This window comes from Lissotriton vulgaris, chromosome 7 (genome assembly GCF_964263255.1).
Source record: "Lissotriton vulgaris chromosome 7, aLisVul1.2, whole genome shotgun sequence".
Classification (NCBI taxonomy): Eukaryota; Metazoa; Chordata; class Amphibia; order Caudata; family Salamandridae; genus Lissotriton; species Lissotriton vulgaris.
The window spans coordinates 1,334,253,682-1,334,276,648 of record NC_141695.1 but is presented as its reverse complement, the minus strand read 5'-3'; the positions used below and the strand labels follow the sequence as shown (position 1 = coordinate 1,334,276,648).

The window sequence follows — 22,967 nt, the reverse complement described above, 5'->3', positions numbered from 1 at the left end:
CAGGTCCTATGTAGCAGTGTCATACTTATTCCATTGGCAGGATAGCTCAGACGTAGTGTCCAAGAATACAGTGGCAAAATATGCCACGGGAACAGACATGCACTTCTCAAAATTACCGAAGACAAACAGGAAGGAGGTGTGGTAATGCAATGCCTCCATAGCAGTAAACAGTATCTTATACGAGTGTTTATGTAAAGCAGCAACTCCAGACTCTGTACCATGGTTGTGATTGGCGTTACTAATAGTAGTGCATTTCTAACCAGACAAAACCTTTTTTGGCACATTCGGGTCATGGGACTGGAGGAAACATAAGGCTCAAAACCTGTAACTTGCAGTTCGCAGGCAACTCTTTGATGACAGTTAATGGCTCACAGTACTATATTAGGGAGTAACTTATCAAAGACGAACAAAAGTGTCTGTTTACAAAAACGGAAACCACTGAGCTTATCCACGTAGCCCGACTCGAAATTTAATTCCGGTATTTATGGCCCGAACGAGACGCGGGTGGGACAACGCGGCGCAATTCCCTGTTCCACTTTGAATAACATACCGTGTACAAATTGGCACAGAAGAACATAGCTAAATAGAGTCGCTGCGGACTAGCAGGCTGAAGCGTCCACATCGTCATAACACCCGGTTGGGCCACCACAGGTCTGCAGAGGGCCCAATACTGCCGGGAATAGGAGTACCGTCGCATGCCACCCAGACACCCAGCCCGACCTACGTAAAGCCTCGTGCATCACGCAAAATCCCTCACAATTACTCGACTCCAACTCCATCTTGAGCCAACCCCCAATGCATAGTTGATGCATACCTCGCACAGAGGCAGAAACCGTGGCCCACCGCGCAGCCCGAGGAGTGCGAGGAAGAGGGGGGGGGGGTGCTTGGCGTGCTGGCCGGACCTGCAGCGGGAAGGAAAACACAATTTAAAAGATGCCGCGCGCCAATTACATCCGTTATGCGATTGGGCCTCGAGGTGCGATGGCCCCAATGCTCCCTTGTAAAACCGACCACCATCACCTAAACTGTGCATGGGATAGGCCCACCCTCGCAGAGAAATTACCACGCGTAACTAAACATGTCACAAGAATGGGCCTCGAAGTACCAATGCCCCACGATACTATACTTGCATTGAAAATACGGTCACACACAGCAATGTAAGTGCCGAATGTGCAGAAACCTCGCGCACATATACAAATGGTACGTGAAAACGATCAGTCACACAATTGGGTTTTGTGGGATTACCACCCAATGACACTATACATCACCGATAACTAGAGGAAAATGAATCCAAATTGAGCACATACGGCTTAACGATCGCACTGCAGTATGCAATGCCACAATAAGTCTAACACAGCACGCAATAGGCGACGAGCATCACACAATAGGCGACGAGATACCAAGGCACAAAGAGATATACCCCCTTCGCAAATATGGGCGCCATCAAAACCATTGCACCCGAGCAAACTGTATGACAGAGAAGGAAAGCACCGGCGTGAGTGGAGGTACCAAAGAAACGAAGCACAGTGTAGGCAAACACTGCGCACTAAATGAAACATGCCCGTCGCAAGCAATTACAAAGCGTACTCCGGCCACCACAAGGAGCTCCGGACGATCGTCCCGAAGTTTAAGGTACTTGGAGCTCTACTAGACCTAGCACGCGGCCCCCACTTGAACAAAATGCACGCCCGACCACCATACCTCACAAAAATGGCCACCGAAATGCTGAACTGGGGGAGGGGGGGGGATCGAGGGCTCTGTGCTTACCGGGTATGCAGGCCCCCACCTTGCGGCAACGTACTCACCCTCCCTCCCAAGGCCAAAGAAATTATAAAACGCCTATGGTTACCAATCTGGCGTGGAACGGGACTAACACGTAATAAAATTTACAGCGGGGCCCGACATGTACAGGCCGGGCCCACACCGAACATGAAACAACCGGAATATATAGATGACGCCGAGATTAAATGTAGGACCCGGCGCCGAAGAATATATATGCTGGGAAGGCCATGCTAATCGTGTACCTAATTGGATTAGCGCCGCGGACAAAACATACCGAAGGAACCACCGCAGGCAGCGCCGCATTACAAAGCCAATAGCCCGTGGCTTCAACCGTGGAAATAACCTCTTACACGCCCCTACGCGCCAAGTCTGGGACAGCAGCAAAACAAACTACGGGCCGGAGGGCAGCATAGGATTGGCGACGCCCGCCTGTGACCGCCTCGTACCATAGTACCCGCAAAGCTGGGCACAGCACCATACCACCATCCCGGAGCTCCCGCCGAACACCCGACAACTTGCCCCAAAGTTAAATAGGCCATAACCCATAAGCACATCACTTACTGCCCACGGGAGGGCAAAACAGCCCGACGCACCCACTGCCCTACATAGGATGCGCTTAAAATGACACCGGCAGCCGAGGCCTCAACGCCTGCCGGACGGGGCCCCGCATACTCCTCATAAAAACTACCGCACCTACATAAGCCCCCTACTGCCATCCACCACACACCCCGATACCCGCGGGCAACCCGCCACTTAAGGGAGTGCCGCGACTCCAGATTCAGGCCGAGCAGGAGAGGGGAGGGGGGGGTGGCGTAAGGGTCACAGAAGGACTGCGCCTGCACTGGCAGCAATCTGTCTCCCGCACCCAGGTGCTGCTCCGTTCGCGCCGCCCTCTCAGGCTTAAATTACGGGACCCGCCGCTGCCGGTAATGTCGAACCTCACGACACACAACCAGGGCAAAACTCACCGCACACGAAGAAGCGAAGAAGCCAACAAAACGACGCCAGACCAACAGCACAGGAGATATAGCGTCCCCCGCGAGGACACTGCCACGCGTCTATTCTATCAAAAGAGTGTCCCAACACGGAGCTGCGACGTCCGGGGCGGCAAAGAGGGCTCCCCAGCAGGGCAGAGGTCTGAAGTACCCCAGACGGCGCCTCCCAACCGCCCCGGACGTGCATCACAACCAGTCTCCACCAACCAAGGGGAGACTGCCTCAAGAGAGGAACTACTGCGTCATGCGGGGGCGGGACAGCCCTCCGTGACTAGGAGCCCGCCCTCCTGATGGCCACTGCGTGGCCTCGGGCAGGCGCATACCCCAGAGTGCCCTCCTGTTAGTGCTGAGGTCCCGCGGCACTACATTACAGGAGGCAAATTTCTTGCTACGCCACTGTAAATATCGCGTTCTAAATACAGTTTTCATAGACATCCCTCTATTGGAGTTAATAGAACACAGAACATTTACATCAAAGACAGATATTTTTGTAAAGGATATTAAGTACACAATATTTATGTCAATTAAATAGTCAACCTGACTGTTGTGCCGAGTATCGACACTGTCCTTTCCTACAAGAAAACTTAATGAAAGGGCCACTTCAATATTTGGGGCTGCTAAGTAAAATACATACTATTAAATAAATAACTAATAAAACAATATTGTGTACTACCTAAAAATGTATTTTAATTGTTTCAAGAAGCATTTCAACACAGAGCTCACTAACCCTTCTCTTCCATTGAAATCCCGATTTACTTTCTTGTCGTGAGTTTTTTATGATTCTCGATTTATGTATATCCTCATTATAAAGTTTACAGAACAACTGCAATATTTTGAAGAATATTATTTTCTAAGCGGTTTCCCCCATGCCAGCCCAGTCCCCTGCTGTGGGGGCTGGTCTGATCATTCATTGCTGGGCCCTTCTTGGTTTCCAGTCCAACCCTGCCCATTCTTCAACAAGCTCCAGGAAACAAAGGAACGAGAAAGTATGGAAACAGATGAAAGCGTTCGAAAATGGCAAACTATACTTCAAACGACAGCTCACAAAAGCACGTCTTGAAACTCACCTGATTTGTGCACATTTCCCCATCCTACGACGTCACATGGAGTGCCATCAGCCAACCGGTCGTTTGTGCTTGAGAGCGCTATCAGGTTAATATTTACATTGTTGTCTGTGATGGCGACCGGTGTTACCAGCTTCACCAATGCAATGTCGTAGCCGGAGAGCTGCATGGTGTATGAGCTGTGCTTGATAACCTTCTGAATGCCAATCTCGAAGGAGTTGACTGGCAGTAGCCACCGTCTGAAGACCGCAGACCACTCACTCACGTTGGACAAACTGTAATGGAAGATGAGAGGATTATTTCCTAATTGTGCAGAACAATGCCCTGTGGTGGCCCTACTTGGCTTTTCTGTAGTCTTCATGCCAGGAGAAAAGAAAGGACAAACTGGCCAATGGAAACATCTGCTTTGAACGGTGGCAGTCCCAGAAAGAAGGCCCTGCAGTGGATCAGTAACTAATTTGGAAGGGTGGGACGAGGCTAGTTAAAGTCCGTAGGTGGCGACAGTATGGTACACCCTTGCTATACTCCTTGTCATATATCACATAAAATGTACTTACCGTGATGTAAAGTTTTAAACACCAAAAAGATGCCTCTAACACCTATATTTTAAACCACATTTGCGGAAAAGTTGAGCACACCAATAGTCGTGATCAACAAGGTATTTTTATTTATACCGAACCAATCTGGGATTTAATCAAGTTTAAGCATTTTTTTCACACATAAAGACACATAGATACAAAAACTATTTACAATTTGAATATGAAATCCATTCAGGAAAAAAGGGGGATACAATCCTGGTTCTAATAAGCAAAAAACATTTTTAAGCAAAAATATGTAATTATTCAAAGACAAGACAAAACCATTATGGACATGTGTAACATACAGTGAAACATTTCGGGTTGTGAAAGGTGATTAAAGCAAGCGTAGTAATGAAGAAAAAAGGGGGGAAGTAAGGAAAAGGCAAAGTAAATTTGTGACTTTTTGCAGTAGCAAAATAACTACTGCCTTGAATTGACTCAAAACAACTCCTTCCTAACTGGCCTAATGGTTTTGTCTTGTCTTTGAATAATTACATATTTTTGCTTAAAAATGTTTTTTGCTTATTAGAACCAGGATTGTATCCCCCTTTTTTCCTGAATGGATTTCATATTCAAATTGTAAATAGTTTTTGTATCTATGTGTCTTTATGTGTGAAAAAAATGCTTAAACTTGATTAAATCCCAGATTGGTTCGGTATAAATAAAAATACCTTGTTGATCACGACTATTGGTGTGCTCAACTTTTCCGCAAATGTGGTTTAAAATATAGGTGTTAGAGGCATCTTTTTGGTGTTTAGAATATAATAGGGTCCAGCCTCTTCACCTGTCCATAAGGGCCTGGCTCCTCTCTCTTTCCTCAGTGATGTAAAGTTTGATACTTTCTTTTTGGGCTGCAGTAGTCGTAGGCAGAATAGTGAATGTATGCTATGTGAACCTTTCTATAGCATTCCAGAATTTCCACAAACAATTGATCAGAAATAAAATGCATTTCTAATCCATTCATAAAAATGTAGGCAATAGAGGAAGGCAGGTAAGTTGTGCAGTAATATAATTCACAATACACTTAGCCATTTACATGGGGTGCTGACACAGACTTTCATCCCTACAAGGAAATGATGTTGGAGATTGTTGGGTTCAAGATGATAACACCCTTTTTTAAGGAGCACGAGGCAACCTGTGATGTACTGGAACCAGCTAGAGTAAGAGAGATGGCCACAATTCTAGGACACTCATTTAGTACACTTACAGAGATAAAATGACTAAAGTAAACATCTAATGGCTTAATTTTGAAAGGAAGCGGCTGCTTAGCCAGCTGCCGGATAAATAGTGACTTATCTGCTATATACGTTGCTGCCGGCTAAATAGTAGAAATTATTTACTATTTGGCCAGCGGCTTTGAAAATAGCAGATCAAATTTGCTTTTTACCCAGCTGCTAGCTAAATAATAGACATTCTGCACTGTTTGGCCAGAAGCCATTTAAATAGCATAAAAACGTCACTATTTATCCTGCTGTTGGCTAAATAGTAGAGATTCTGCACTGTGTGGCCAGCAGTCATGTAAATAACGAATAAACTTCACTATTTACCTGGCCACAGGCTAAATAGCAGAGGTTATGAAAACGGAAAATAAATTTTACTCATTCCTCAGTTTCTTGCAAACAGCAGACATTATTTACAATTTGGCTAGCAGCCATGCAAATAGCAAATCAACATACTTATTTTCCTGGCTGATTAATAAATAGCAGAAAATACATATTATTTCACCAGTAGCCAGGCAATTAGCAAAAAGGTCAATATTTACCCGGCTGCTAGCTATATAGCAGCACTGATGTACTGTTTGGCTGGTGGTCTTGCTAACAGAAAATAAGCTTCATTTCAACTAGTGGCTCGCTAAATAGAAGACAGTATGCACAGCGTGGCCAGTAGCCATGCAAATAGCAGAGAACATCACTGTTGTCTATACAGCTCAAATCTTGTGTTATGATGCCTTAATCAGATTTCAACTGGTACTTATCACCAGGTAGATCTGCAGACAAGCGTTGATTGTTATTGACATACATCTTCTTATGAAAGCTAGGGTCTTGGGGCCAGATGCCTCAAAGGGTTTTGCCCTTTCTGTGTCTATGCGAAAATGTGTTCATGCATATGGCCCTTGGTGTGTTAATATTTAATTTGCAAAATGTGGTTTCAAACTGCACGCATTTGTCTTGAGAATGGAATAGTATTTTACAAACTTACCTATGTACTGTTACGTTGGTTCACATATACTGAATCACAGGTGGTTGCAAAATGACTTCGTTATTTAGCATTATTTACGCAGGTGTCAATTTGGGACTCTGTGATAGGCTGTAATCACAGGGATGGTGGCCTGCAAGTGACAGCACACCGACCTCTCTAAGAATGCAAAACAGAAACTTAAAAAAAAAACCTGCCATGTTCATTTGAAGGCGGCATTGCCAGTGGTGTACCGATACTTGAGGGGCCCCCCAGCAAGATACGTGGAAGGGGCCCCTCCGGACTCAATCAGGAGCTCTCCAGCAAGGGTATTGGGCTGAGGGGCCCTTAGAGCTTGCCCCCACACACTGCGGGTGCTACGGGTGCCTAAGTTACGCCACGGACTGGTGCTCCTGCTGCCTTCTCCTTTACGGTCACTGCTGGTTGGTCTCTGCCCTTGGAGACACACATGGCCTCATTCCAGTAGTGCCTGGTTACCTCGTCTCTTCTTGTGACAACTATACTTCCTGTAGGAACCTAGGCATTTCTAAATACTTTTGCAGGCACGATGCAGGCCCTTCACTGCTGTTTTCTTACACTTTAAGCTACTGTTGATTTGGACGGAGAGGCCACCCCTGAAATGTTGCTGTGATGTAGAAGAAAATTAAATTTCTGCAAAGTGGAGCACTCATCCATGAATGTGGAAGGGAGGGCCTTTATCTATAATTTTGTTCTATGCTATTGGTTTATTACCTCATTTGAACCAAGCTCATCTGCTTGTCAATTCCTACAGCCATGACTTTTCCATGTCCTGCTCTCTGGTCCTCTCTCCTCACTTCTGATGATGCTTTGCTTTGGCACAAAGTTTGGTACACCTCGCTCTTCCCATTGGGCCCCTGTGTGCTCCTCTATTCTTGGAGCAAGAAGACTTCAAGGGCTGTTTTGTGAACTTCTTTTTCCAGAACATTCCACCAGGGAATTGCTACAGCTCCCTGGTACTCACTTCACAAGCCAGGTCTTTGCTTTTATGCGTGTGAGAGAAGTTTGCTTCACTGATAATTATATTTTTATGCACCTTATTGAGTCTTCGGAAAACTCTTTTCACTATACATAAAACAACACAACTACTGACTCATTGGTTGTTATTTTTCACCAGTCTGTTTTGTGTTAACTGTGTTAGCCCCAGGACTCATAATGACATGAAGGACAAAAAAAGAGCAGATCTAAGAACTTTAATCCTGTATAAGATGTTGAGGAACCCGGGCGTTTGGTGGGTCAAATTCTCCAGCCACATACTCATTTGCCATGGTCAGGCAAACACTGCTTCTCTAAGACAGCTTTGTCTACCCCTTAATAGCTAAGATTTGAGTTGGAAAGCTACTTTGGAAAATGTTTGGTATCGACTAGTAGTATCAGTACAACAGCAGAATTAAGAAACCTCTAAGTATATATTCCCAGAACTATTTGGTAACATCAGAGAGTATGTTATGATTAAAACACGAACAAAACAAGAAACATTGCAAAGTAATAGCAGTGCAAAGTAACATTCCCATTCCTCGTGGACAGTCCATTAATTCCTGCGCAGTGCTCACAAGTGGCCCTGGAGGCTTCTTCCCACTCCATTAGCACAGCATATCTCCCACTTCCAGTCAACCTCTTACCTTCAGGCAGGGTGGAGGGGCTGGATGATAGTCAGTCCCCTTGTGCAGCCAGGCGCCGTTCAGATCCTAAACTTCAAAGAGTTCCTGGCACGATGTCTTTGGATTGACCAATGAAAAATTAGCAGAATAAGACTTGGATTCATGCTTGGCTGTCAACACCTAGACCGCCAAGATTTCAGGCATGGGGAGCACCGAAGACAACACCCTTTCCGCCATGCATCCTATATGGCGTAGCTTGCTGCCCATGTAGGTATGTGCTTAAGAGCCATATATAGGGGTAGTAAGTACACTATAAATCCTTCAATACCATACAGCAGAAACATTTGGATCTACTCCTTACAAGATGACTTAACTGCAAGAACATAGTGCCAGGAAGAAACAGAATTGAGGTACACAATGGTGCATTATAAGGCAAAGTGTTGTCACATCTGGAGGCCCACAGCACCGTATGACTGCAACTAAAAGCTACTACTTTGTAAAGAGTAGGTGGATCCAGTCTGGTACATACAGGTAATCAAAATGCAAGGAATCTATGGGAATACGCGTCCACCAGAGATGTTTCATTGCCATGGAAGATGTGCTTGTCGTGATCAGTGCTCTAATTTACACCCTTACCAGTACTGGGATTAGCAGGAGATGACCTTAGACCAGAGGTAAGTCTTTTATGTGCAGTGCAGTCTTCACATTGTGCAAGGTTTTACAAAGTTATTCTCCACCAGAATAATTTGACAATAAACGTGTCTAAGATAATCAAAGCACGTAATATGCTCAAGAGCTACTTTACTAATTGCAAAGTCATGTTTTTTAAAAAATGTATCTTGACATTCTCTCTATTTTCCAAATGTTCACAGTATTGGCATCCGCTGTAGGCGTGAACTGTAGAGTTTTCTCTGTTATAGCGCTGAACACTGTGAGGTCAGCCATTAGCAAGAAGAGTATGTACTGACTGCCAAGCCCTGATCAATGATAAACAAGACCCGCTCGTTCTTTGCCACCATAAATGTAACTGTTCTATCTTTCTTGGTGCAGATGTGTGGTAAACCATGGAGATTACCAACGATTATCTGCATCAATCATTTTTCCATTGCCTTACATAAAAGTGTGCCTTTAGTTTTTCCTCATCATGTAATACAATAAAAAATAAATCAACAGTAGGTAAGCGCACAGAGCTGCCTGACGTGAAAGACTGGTATTGGAATTCCACTCTTTGTCACTACAAACGCAGGCATTCAAGATAAAGGCAACTGTTGGCCGTAGTTTGGCAGCGGAATTAGCTTTTAGCAAAAACACAGCAGGTGTTGGACTCACAAGAATTCTCTTTAGGTCAGCATTTCTCCACAGACTACACCTACGTTGACTCAGACTGGGAACATGACATGGCCACCTCGCATGATGTCTACAGGTTACCAATAATAAATGCTCAAACTTGCAAGCAGAACAAACTAAACAAGACACACATCTAAAATAACTTGTCACTAACTACAGCTATGCTGCCAGGGAAAACAGAGGTCCTCAGGCACAGCTCGGAATTTTGTAAAAAAAAACGAAAGAAATTAATCAAATTCTTTTCATATCAATGTAAGCAGACTTCAGAAAGACATCTGCACGGAAGCAATAGGTCGGTTCTACAAATAGCTGGTAGTGCAAAAGAAAGTGGCAATGAAAGAAAATAGTTGCGATCATGACCGCTGGAACACATTACTGCCCCTATAATCAGATTGCCTCTATGCAGAAAAGGAGAACAAGCATAGGTTTATACTGCTAGTTGTATCCGACTCAGCTGAGGCATGCAGCTTCGGTGGCTGGCAAGGGCGAACAGCAGGAGACCGCGGCCAGCAAATATTAAATTATGGTCTCGCAGTCTGAGTGCCTGGGACCCACCGGCCACCTCATGTGCAGTTTCTGTTGCACATGGGAATGCTGGCCCCGCCCAGCCATGCCCCACTCTATGCCTCACCCTGAGGCTGAAAACCACGCAGCTACGTGATGCGCAAAATTGCATCACGTACGCACCATTTAATTTATGAGGCGCGGCAGCGGGCGTTACTTTAAAAGTACGTTCCAGACGGCAGGGCCGGTGCTAGGCATGGGCAGTGTGTGCAGCTGCCCAGGGCCTCGCGCTCGGCTGCAAGACAGGGGGCCACCACCGCTTCACTGTGAAAGGCCACACTTTCACAGATTGCCCATCTGCTCCTGCTGGGCCCCCTCCCCGCACAATCACAATACAATACACATGGTCTGGAGTCGACCTTGCTGATCACAGCGTGTTGGCATTCCTGGGGGTGCAGGGGTGGGGGGAAGGCAGAGCAGCCAGCCAGCATCACAGTGTCAGGGGCGGAGCAGCACCTCTGTTAAGTACCGGCCATTCCCTGTCTGCATTTTGTTGCCAGGTGACAGAAGGCCCCCTTTGTTTCCAGGACCAGCCAGACACAGGTAAGGGAGGTGGGTGAGGGGAGGAGGGAGCAGCCAGATCAACTGGCTTTTGTGAACTTAATGTATGTAGAACTGCCAGTGCTAGGGCAATGTTTTACGAATTGACTCACAGCTTCAAAGGCCCAGGGGAGGGGGGCCCCTTTCCCTGTGCCTCTAAGCACCATAGAAAGCTGCAAGGTACAGATGTGGGGGCCCCCTTTCTCTGGGCCTCTAAGCACTATAGAAAGCTGCAAGGTCCAGGTGTGGGGGCCCCCTTTCCCTGGGCCTCTAAGCACTATAGAAAGCTGCAAGGTCCAGATGTGGGGGCCCCCTTTCCCTGGGCCTCTAAGCACTATAGAAAGCTGCAAGGTCCAGATGTGGGGCCCCCTTTCCCTGGGCCTCTAAGCACTATAGAAAGCTGCAAGGTCCAGGTGTGGGGGCCCCCTTTCCCTGGGCCTCTAAGCACTATAGAAAGCTGCAAGGTCCAGATGTGGGGGCCCCCTTTCCCTGGGCCTCTAAGCACTATAGAAAGCTGCAAGGTCCAGGTGTGGGGGCCCCTTTCCCTGGGCCTTGTAGCCAGTACTACTTTATTTGTTCTCAAGTGAAATTAATCCAAAAAATAAAAACAGTTGCTGGAAAGGTCGTCTTTTTTCTCACATTTTTCTCTTCCAACCTGCAGCATTGGGATGGAGAGAAATAAAAGGTTCAAAATGTAAGTTTCTCCCAGTGGGGCAGTATGGTGTTCAGTGAGGGAGAGGATGTGGCACTATGGTCAGAGCGGCCAAATTTGGAACTGGGGAACCAGGTTCAACCTTCATGACCAGTCCACCAGACCACTCTCCCAAGAGAGCACATTTAGTAGGCCCCGAAAGACTTTAGAAGAATGGTGTCTGAGCACCAGCAGGTGGACCATAGCGGTGGCAAGTGTGGGTTAAACATGAAGGCCTGTCCATTACAACCCTTATTGAAGCTCAACTTGAGTCTTTTGGGCAGGCCTTCGAAGCAGCACACCCTAGTGACTGGCATTGAGGTCATAGGACCCTTGAGCAGGAAGGCTCTAGGGCGGTTCGACCTATGAGATCGCACTGAGTGCTGACTTCGGGTGGGGGAGTCATGTTTGTGAGCATATTATGTTTCTAAAAGCACTTGTTGCCTTCTTCCTGGCCTCCAACAATTTTGGCCACAATAAAATTGTCATGAATACTCCGATGATTAATGTTCTTCCTAGAGAGAGATGGAGTTTTGTCAAGTGGAAGTTTTGACTTCTTTAAAAGGTAGCGCAGAGGGTTAATGTGCCTGCTGCAAAGAAAATGTACCATGCAGATCACTAAATCCACATAATTTAAATAGGCCAATGGGTTACTGCTTTTGTCAGAGAGATGCTATTGTTACTTGCAGTTTATAAGTCAAAATCCTAACATTGAACAATGAGCTATTAACTGTCATAAGAGCTGCATGCAAACTACAAGGTATAAATTACAGCGTTATGTTTTTTTCCCCAGTCTTTGAGCATCCCAATGTTGCAAAAAGACAGAAATCAATTCTAGTTATTAAATAGAACCCTGAACCATGGTATTACATTCTAAATTCAGAGTTTGTGTTTTTCCTGATTAATCACTAATGCACCATACTGCCTACTAGTATGATTGTAATGTGACTCCTAGTCCTTTGTCTTATGTAACATTACCTATTGTGATTTACACACGTAGGATTGATTGTCTCCATGTAATATGTGATATAAAGTTCTCTGAAACCCTACACTGGTATCAGCGGCTCTGTAAATTAAATTAAATGTATCTGAGAGAGAGTGTGGTTATGGAGACTTGAGTGGCACTGTTAAAGGGTAGCACTGTTAAAGGGTGGTAGTGAGGCAATCCATGGCAGAGTCATTGAGGGTCACCAACATTGTCGCACAGGGCTCCACCAGCGCTAAAAGCGGCCACTTCTACTTCCTACAGTTCTACCACCAAATCAAAAACGTTGATTTGACAACCCCTTGAATCTGAAGTTTACCTTCAAGTCAATGTATGATTTAGCAGTGGTCTTGGTTGTTTCAAGTCTTTTTTTATTTATGTACAATCATTATTTGTTTGCAATGGTGTCTTGTAATTTTGTACTAGGCGTTGTGTTTTTGCACTTAACACAATTCTGGCGAGTAAAGATCCCACACACAAAAAAGATTGTCCTACATCTCTTAGCATGTGTATGCGGGATACTGGTGAGAGGATTTATGTTAAAACAAATTAAGAAGTATTAATGTCATCCTAAGGTAGCACAATAATGGCACAGAAAGATAAGGGAGCCTTTTCAAATTTGCAATTATTTCCATGGTGTGAGAGATTTTCTCTTGTGTCATTTTATATTTTGAATGATCCCGCCCCTCATTACCTCAACAGGATCTCCCCCCTTTATGAGGCAGAACTGGAAATTGAATCTTGCACTCATCTGGAAACAATCAGTTAACGAGGAGTAAATAATATACATTTTTGTGAGAACTGCACCTAGCTTTTCCATCCAATGTGACAAATGTAATCCATTTAATACAGTTTTAAAATATATGGACTTATTTTATATGTATATTGATCTTTTTGTCCATGTTACTGGTATCCAAGTTAGGTCTCTTCGGGATGCCAAATAAGATCAATTGTGTTGAGATGCCAATTTCAGTGATGTCACTTCTTGTGATGTTACCAAGGGCGGCTCCTCCACTCGAACGGAGGAGTGTCGCCCTACTGCTTTCTCAGAGTGCGAGAAGCAGAAACACAAAATACTAAAACTCCCATTTTATTTTTCTGCTTGTTGCACTGCAAGAAAGCAGAAGTGTTTGGTTGGGGGTGGGCGGGTCTGCTTTAGGGCAGGGGAGGAGTCCCTTGACCACTGCGAAGGGCGCTGACTGTTTGGTCGGCCCTCTGGGCCGACCAAACAAGTCATGGGCACTGCACCCTACATGGAGAAAAAGGCCTCCCCATAGGCGCCTGGCTGGTCGGCGTATCGACCAATCACAATGCTGCCATTGCAGCCTTGTGATTGGCTTAGGGAAAGGAGGCTGCCTGCTTCCTGTTCCTGCCAGAGGCAGGAAAGCAGGAGAGCAGAACAGGAGCTGAGACGACTACGAGACCTGGGAAGGTAAGTTTATTTATTTTTTTAATTACCCCCCGCGCCGAACCCCTATGAGACCCCCCACCCGTGCATCATGCCGGCCGCAACTGGATGTTACATAGAAATTAGGGGGGCCTCACATCTTCCCTTTCGCCCGGGGCCCCAGAAGTTCTAGGACCAGCCCTGCCAGACGGACCCTACTGTCAGCGAATGTACTGAGTACCAAGGGGGCCCCTGTAGCTTGGGGAACCCCCACAACGCGGGGATGCGGGGGCCTGTGTTATGCCCTTGCTCAGTGCTTTCAAGAAAAAGGTTTCCGTTTTGAAAAACATTATCCCTTGAGGCCGCCAAGATGATTACCAAAAGGAATGGGCTCCTAAGCGGACCCCTTCCTCTTTATAAATTAGTTTCAACTCAACTTGGGGTCTGTTAGCTCATCAATGGTCTGTGATATCAATTGCAGTCAAACTATCAATAAATTCCTTCCCGATCTTGGAAAGCGGAGTGGTAAACTTCTTTCATGAACCCTCCTATTTGCGATTCGGCAACAATTGCAAAAGTCCTTTTACAAGTCAGAAGAATTTTCCAACTCATTAAAGGGGTTTTGTACACAATAAGGAGTACTTTTGTGGTGACAGACCCGGTGATTTTGCAACATGAGTCCCTTGAGCTAACGCTGGCTGAGATGCAAGCACTAATATATAGGTTGGCCTGGGCAAAAGTTTACTTACCCAAAGTAATTTTGGTAATTCCGCATTACTCTTGTCTGTGATTACTCTAGCTTGTGTAATTAAGATTAATTTGGGGAAGTAGTCCTACAGACAAAGCACAGATAGAGCAAACTTATCGAGCAACTGCTGGCTGCAGCTGTTCCTGTTCTGTTACATTTAGCACTATTTTCTTAGCAGAAAATGCACTCTCTGGTTATTTTGGATTTGACGTTGCATTTTGTGCTAAGTAAATATCACTAAATGCTGGGTTATGTGCTTCATGCATTTCTGCATAATTTTGTTGTAATTCCCTGTGATTACATTAGAGCAATTTTCACAAGTTACACCCACCCCTGCTTACAGGTACAACGGTCCCAAATGTTTTCAAGATATTTTGATAAGACATGGCACAGAAGGGCACTCCATTACACCATGGGCCAAGTTACAGTGACTTGGAGAGACCTTTATAGAGCTATCTTGTTCTCCATAAATGCTCCTATTCCTTTACATTTCCTGCGGAGGTGGCTAATGATAAACATTGTTTGAACCGTTACAAGACTAGTTGAAACTGTTGATTGTTCTACTGCTATGTACTCGCTCTGCCTCTTACTCACAAAAGCCAAGGGAACGTACCAGGGCCAGATATAGAATTACCAAAAGCCTCCATGTTATCAGAGTACCTATTTGTTGGTGGCAAATGAGTGTATTCTGGAATTAATAATTCTGGTTCAGTTCAATTAAACAAATCAGACTAAAACAGCTCAAGACAATAATTTGTAAAGGCAAAGGCCAGAACTGGAAATGTTGTATACCAGTGACATAGTGCCATCAGATATTTAGGGTGATCCTATCAAAATAGACACAATTGCATAAGCCACTTTTGAAGCCACCAATGCAGTTTAATTGAGAGGATTCATTCCAATCTCATTTTGGAAGCAAGAAAACTATGGGCCTGATTTAGAGTTTGTGGGCTAAGGTAACTCCGATGGGATGGTGGAGAACAATACCTCCGCCATCCTGAAGGACCTACACCTGCCAAATGTAAAGTTGTCTACTACCCATGTGGGCAGATCTCTACATTGACAGGAACAGCTATCATGGCATTTCCTATCTATGCAGGAAAGGTTTGACAGACAATACTGTCAGACATGATAGCCGCCGGCAAACTTTTCAATTTTATTTTTGTTTTTTCAAAGACAAACACCCCAAGTGGGACCTGGACAGATGAGCCCAAAACTAGAGTGAAACCGGTCCTGGGTTGCTTGTGTTTGGGTTCCAGGAGAACCTGGCCTGGCAGTTTGGGCTGGACTGATGCCATGAGGAGCAAGGTCAAGACTGATTTGCATATGGCTGGGGCCAAACTGAGGTGTCATGGTGAGCAAAGGAACAATGGGTTGGAGTGCTTCCCGGAGCGATAGCCAGTGGCTAGACTTAGTGCAAGCAGCCTCCCATCACCTTTTGTGTGTTTACTATATTTAATTGGACTGAATGTCATTGGAATATCAATGAATACTTCCAGTAAATAAAAGAAAGACATATAGGCATCAATGACATAGGAGTAAAGCAAACTCACAGAGATATTTTAAACACTGACTTTATTACAAGTATTGTAAGAAATAAGACACTGAATACACAAAGACATTATGTTACCACTATTCTTGTGACCTACGGATGCATCATTTCACAGTTAAAGGTTTATACTGATTTTCCAACAGGGAAAATGGATCTACTGTTGAGGTTTTAGAACTAAGGGACCCAATATGATGTCATGCGGATCGCCACCGCCAGGCCAGCGGTGGCGATCCGCTCGCCATCACATCACAATTTACCCCTGCCATATTACTATTGCGAGGTGTACCGTGGCGGACGGAAAGTCCGTCCACCGCTTTTTCGCCGGTCGACAATCGTCACGATTGCCGGTCGAGCGGAAAAGACCCACAATATTGGGCGGTGCCTTGCAGGCACCTCCATCCATATTAGGGTGCCTGCAGTGGGTATGCCTTTCCATGGCGGAAACTCCGCCATGGAAAGTCAAACGGTAAATGACTTTTGGGGGGGTTGGTGGCTGCACTTGATGTTTACCTATGGTACCCCCCTTTATTGCCACGCACAAGGTGGCAGTCACCGTGTGGTGCCTGTCACGTTGTGCATGTCAATGCACCACATGCCAATTCAACATTAAAGCAGGTGCTGCTTACAACACCGCCCGCCGCAATGTTGATGATGCGGGATGCGACCACCAGGGTGGCGATCGCATCCTAATTGGCCTCGCGGAACCGTCGCACCTCTGGCAGTTGGTCCCGTTTTCCGTTACGTGGCGGGCGGACATTTTAATGGGGCCCTAAGTTGGGGTGATTCTCTTTCAAATATAATTTTCTGGCTTCAGCTCAGGCACAGCTATCATGTAGGTTGTAGTTCTCACTGCAGCAGCAATGGTGCTGGCTCTAAGCAGGAGTAGCCAAAACAAGGACACATGAAGCATGAGATATCAGCACATGGCTATTATCAATATTCTTCTGCAGTCATAAGGCACAGATAAAACGGCCGCCCCATTTACAACCTCTTGGCCTGATTAATATGTTGATGGCAAGAGAACTCCGGCACAATGACAACGGAGTTCCCTTCCCGCCAACATAATAGTTCGCCAACTGGATTTAAATGTGGGTGGACCATAGTTTGATGACGGTGGAGACTACTCTGTCTCCACCATGGTCAAAAACCTCCAATGGCCCAACAAAGTAAGGACCATTAGAGGTTTAGTTGTATGTCAGCCCACCTAAATTAGATGGGTAGACATTAGGCCAGGGCTTAATTTGAGATAGTGGTTTACGGTGCTCGGCACTGGCACTTAATTGGCAACACCAGTATTTAATTGCCAGCATCGGCACTCATGACAGTCTGCCACATGGCAGTGCAGTTTTTCTGATTTAGAGTGAGCATAGCAACAGTTGTTTGCTAATATACGTTAAAAATTACTAATACCTGTTGCTCATGCTAATCTTATAGCTTTGGGGACCTGAAATAGTCTGAATTGTCACATTTGTAGAAGTGAGATGGTTAGTATCTGGTTTGGTAGTGTCATTGATAATGCAAGCAGGGGCAACGGGTGATATAGGCTGCAGTGGCCTTCTGATGAGGGCCCTGACAATTAGGGCCTTATTTATCAGAAGTGACACATCGCTGCGTGAAAATAGCTATGCGTCACTTCTCAGTGCGCCCTCCTTGCGACATGATGGATGTGTCCTATTTACTTAATGGCGCGTGATGTCGCAAGGAGTTACAGATACGTTAGTATTTCTGACGTATCTGTAGGTGCAAAAGTGACACATTGCTGGGGTGTGTCTGAAAAGAGACGCAACTCCAGAAATGTCCCTGCGTCAGTCTTTCGCCTGCTGTGAGGCAGTTGTAAGATATTGACGCACTGGCGTCGTAGAAGTAGCACACTGAAATCTCATAGATTTCAATGCGCCACCTCTACGGGGCTTTTTTCAGGAGAATTCACACCTTGCATACATTATTAGTGCCGCTGGTATAATGTGGCACAGGCCTTTACAAATTGACTCCTCTGCCTAGGTGCGCACTTTGTTAATAGTGCGCAACATGGCGCATTTTTTATGCCACCGGTGCGTAACAACAAGTGATGTACCGGAGGGGTAAAAGTGACGCAAGGCCTCATAAATAAGGCCCTTCATTTTTTTCAAATTAAGTAATGCAGAGAGCCATTTGTCAATGACCTTCACCACCAGGGAAAACCTGGCAGTAAGGGGCAATGAAAAGTGCTCAATGCCCCTCTCCCCATGGGAGGACACTTCAATGGCAAGGGCCATTGCTTTTTTAGTTGCAAAAATAAAATATCTGTTATGGTTTTTCTTTAAAAAAAAATTAAATTGCAAGTTAGAAATATGGCTCAATCGTGTTGATAGAGGCGTTCCTTAATCTTACAATTCATTGAAAGGAACCGCTGTGACAGGGGTATCTGCCAATGCTTGAAATGTCCGCTGGGTCATCGGCCAAATATTAAATCAGGTCCTATGTCACTTTCAACAAAAGAAACCTCTGACCTACCCCTCACTCCTAACATCTCCCCTACCTCATCACTCAGGAAGAACTAATGAGTAGCCCTTTCCTAACTAGGATCTCACAGAATTTCTGTGGAAGCCTTTTCCATCCGCTTACACTTCAATGTCTGGGTCTTCACCCTCAAGCCACAGCACACTTCCACAGCCTAGAGAAGTTGCATCTAATCTCCATCATTTCATGCAAAATGCATTCCACTGGTCCAAGCACTTTGGCTTTCATCACACATGGAGTCTCACTATTACACACTTACAACATATGATGCACATCAAATATCTACTTAAAGGTCTGCAAGTCACACAGACTTGACACTCATTGCTTCTTTGCAGGCCTTCCAAACACTTCTGCCCACATTGTATTTCCGCCAGTCTTCGTCTATCCCTTAGAGTTTCACAGACCTCTCGTCTGGTGCTGAAGCTATCACTACAGGTCTTAGTTCCAGTGCTATTACCTATGGCAATCAGAGTCCTTTGTTACTTTGTAACTTTTGTCAATTAGAATCCCCTTAGTGCCATCTGAGACGATCTAGCTGGAGCCTCCCTCAACCACTCTTCTGATCCTCTGAGCCTTCTATTGATCCTGACCTTCTGTTTGCTGATTCCAACAGCTCTTTGATCCCCCTTTCACAGCCATTAACCATGTATCCCGACTTCAGCCATCTGAGTTTTTCAAACACTTTCTGCCATTCTTCAGAACCCATATTCTTTTTCACCCATCAATCTTTAGACCCCTCTGCCATGTTTTAGTCCCTTTGCCCTCTGATCTGCATTCAGACTACTGTGCCAGCACAAAACAGTGTCTGTCATCACTCAGAGGCCTGAGTGTAGCAGTACTGGCTTTGTATTCACTTTACTTGCTATGATTTTTCAGCAAATACTGACCAGTCTATATGTGGGCTACAAAAAGGTGGAGGTTTCTTGGGGTTGACCACTTAAGAGGTAGGAATTAGAACCATTTACAAAAGGAATATCCTAATACATGTGACGTACTATCACATAGGTATCCTCCTGGTCCCTGTCTTCTTCCTTCTCCTCCAGGAACTTCTGGTGTTGGTAGCCCTCCTGGTCTTGTTCCAATTCTTCCTTTTCTGTGTTGCTTTGATCTCCCAGGTCCTAATCCTGGCCCTGGGCCATCTAGTTCTGGTTGCCCTGGTACTGGTTTCCTGAATCTGGTACTCCTGGTTCTCATCCTTCCTATGGTTCATCGTCCTGGCCCTGCTCCTTGCTTTTCCTTGTATTAGCCCTTCGGAGACTCCTGATCCTGGTACTACTGACAACCCAGCCTGATCCTACGGGTCTGCTGGGTCCTTACCCACCTAATGCTGTGTGTAGATTCTCCTAGATCTGGCATACTAGTCTTCCTGGTTCTTGATTCTCCATGCCCTGGTCTCTGTCTTTGTGGTCCACCGGTCCTCATTGCCCTTATTAGGTCCTCTTGATCTGGGCCTGTCAATTTTGATCATGGTCTGGTCCCATTGGACCTCATGGCTCTTGTTGTCCTTGTTCCACTGATGGATCCTCACCAGCCTACTCCTAATATCCTATATTCTGGTCCTCCTGCTCCACTTAGTATATCAGATCCTGGTTCCTTTGGTTGTGACCTCTCTGGTCCTCCTAGCCATGTTCCTGGTCCTCCTTATTCTCATTCGTGTAGTCCACCTAATCAGTTCTCATCCTGTCCCTGCTCTTAATAGCCCTGGACCACCTTCTCCTTCCCTAACTAGTTTTGCGAGTCCTCCTCCAACTTAATGTAATACTCTTTACCCTGGTTCTCCTGCCCCCTGTCATCTTGTTTCTACACTAACTTATCCACTTAAACCTGATCCTCTTGTACAGGTCATCCAGTTCTTTGCCACCTGCCCTGGTCATCCTAACTCTTATAACCCTGGTCATCCTTGTCCTGGTCTTCCTTTTCCTCCTTGTTCTGATATACCAGATCCTGATATTGCATTGACTCTGTGACTTTAACTTTCTTTTCCCTTTAGTTGTGGTCCCTCTGGTCCTCTCTGCCTTGGTCCTCTTAGCGTTTGTCCTGTTGGCTCTAGCTGCTTGACCATCTCCTTCTGATTCCCCAGGTCCGGTTACCGCTCTCAGCCTGATTTGCCTAGCACTGATCTACCTTTTTCTTGTTTTCACAGTCTGTGCTCTCTTCCTGGTTTCGTGCCGACAAGACTTGATCCTTTTGTTTCTGATCCCCATTGTTTGGGTTGTTATGTTATGTTAATATAACTTACTAAGCCCAACGAATACCCGGAGGTGTCTTGGCGCTATGGAAATTAGTGTAAGCCCTAAAGGTTCTTGCATCAGTTTAAGAATAGCCATGTCTTTAGACTCTTTCTAAATAAGGCTAAGGAGCTTATAGACCTGATATACATAGGAAGCGTATTCCATAACTTTGCTGTGCCATAGCCAAAGATTTGTTCCCCCCATCTAGAGGTGCGAAACCTGGGAACCGTCATAAGTTTGATGCCAGTAGATCGAAGCTGTCTACCCGGGCAGTACCAAGAAAAAATGTTTCTTAGGCACATTGTGAGAAGTTGGCCTGATATATGATGTTTCCAATTCTGGAACCACCTTGTATCAGTCCAAACAACCCTTATGGTGTATGGTTGTAAGTCAACCTTATAGACAAGCTATCCTAATGGTAGCATGGACTAAGCAGCCTTAAGGCTAAAATCAAGATGTCGTGTTAAGCAAGCTGTTTTACCAATCACAATCCTGAAATATCAAATGAAAGGACACCACACAAGTTATATATTATAAAAAATATATGTATTTATTACTAGAATAATCCTCTATACTCTTTATGAGTCTAGAAGCACAAGCGTTTAAACAAAAGCACAGTTAAACATACAAAGTTGCACAATTATGGATGATGGCGGGTGGCCACTCACACCATATATTAAAAAAAGTGGTATAAGAGATACCAATCGAACAGTGGTTAGGCCTAGGGCCTAGGGAATCACTGGGAGCAGTTGGGACTAGCAATGCTGAAGTCGGGAAAAGCCCGCGGAATTCGGGTGCAGCGCTTAAAGCGCGGCTTGCACCAATGCAATGTCAACGGTGCGTAAAAGTTACAAAGTTAGTGTTTTAGGAACCTTCCGAGTGACCTAGAAAGCTGAAACTTTAGACACATACACTAGAGGTGTGTACCAGTGTGGGAACACCATCGTTGCTGAGTTACCTCACCCACAGGAAGCGGGTGCATAGGTGCGAAGTAGTGTCGGGTTTCGTCACGCAGGTCAATGGTGCTTGGACCTGAAGATGCTGCAGGCGGCTCGATGTGAAGAGTTCCGGTGGATCCAAGGGTGGATCTGGAGTGGTGAAGACCTGAAAGCAGAGGGGACAATGTTCAAAGTCACTGACCAGTGACCACCGTGGAACCAGATTGGAACCAGGCAAAGTCGGGTGCAAACAGGTGATGAGGTGTTGCTTCCCTCTGCAGCCGCGTGGGCACGAAGAGGTCAAGGACGTCCAGGAGTCGATCACGAGCTGTCCCACAAAGGCTCTAGCTGATGGCGGTGTCAGCAACTTAATTGAAGCAAACAGGCCTTGGCTAATGCTAGCCACGCAGAAAGTGAAAAAGGCTTATTACTCGGACCAGCAAGGTCAGAGCGGGTGCTCCTTTTTACAGGAGCGAGAGCAAGTCTGGAGCAACCAGACCCGCAATATAAACCGTAGGTTTCATTGCCAAGATGGCCGCTGACCACGTGGCAAGTGGCCGGGATGGCGCGTCAAGTGGCAGAAAGCAAAAGGGTCCCACGCAGATTGTGGAAAAGCTGGAGGGTTGATCTTTGGTGCAAATGCTGCTCGGTTGTAAGGCTTCTCAAACCCCAAAGCACAGCATCAAGGGTGTCTCGGGTGCTGCGCAATCAGCGTCTTGGGGGTCTTTCGAGATGTCCGGTCCCACGTCTCTCGGTGCCTCCACAGATCCCTTCTTTGCAGGGACTGTGGATCGGGCTGTAAGAAGTCTGGGAATCTGAGTCTTGTCAGGCTTTGGGCTCAGGCTCCAGTGGGAGGCGGCAGCAAAGCAGACGTCGAGTTGCTGGATGGTGCCTGTGTTCACAGGGTGGCCCCTCCTAGGCCACAAGGGAGATGCTCTTCAGTCTTCTGTGCATCAGAATTTCAAAGTCCAGTTGTCTTCTTATTTTCAAGTTGATTCAGGATGATCTGAGGTGCTATGGCACTGCTCCCACTCTTTTTCCAATCTGAGGAGTGGATCTCCTGCTAGGTCCCTCCCTATGGGTGGGACCAGGAAGGGGGGCGGTTACACCCCCTTTCCTTTGTCCAGGGTTGCGCTGGGACTGGGGCTGGTGTGCCCCAGAACCGGTTTGACCGGATTATGCAAGGGGAAGTCTTGTGCTCCCCAGGCATTGTCTGGTTTCTTTCAAACCTCCCTGCTACAATCCACTATC

The 22,967-nt window shown here is 45.8% G+C and overlaps 1 protein-coding gene across 1 annotated transcript in view; it reads right to left on the bottom strand.

Annotated features, from left to right (window-relative positions):
* Positions 1-22,967, bottom strand: part of LOC147703639 (prostasin-like) — a 130,432-nt gene that overhangs the window by 38,584 nt on the left and 68,881 nt on the right. The window contains exon 3 of the mRNA XM_086931977.1: positions 3,845-4,116. Within this exon, the coding sequence (XP_086788103.1) occupies positions 3,845-4,116 (272 nt within the window). The remainder of the gene's footprint in view (positions 1-3,844; positions 4,117-22,967) is intronic.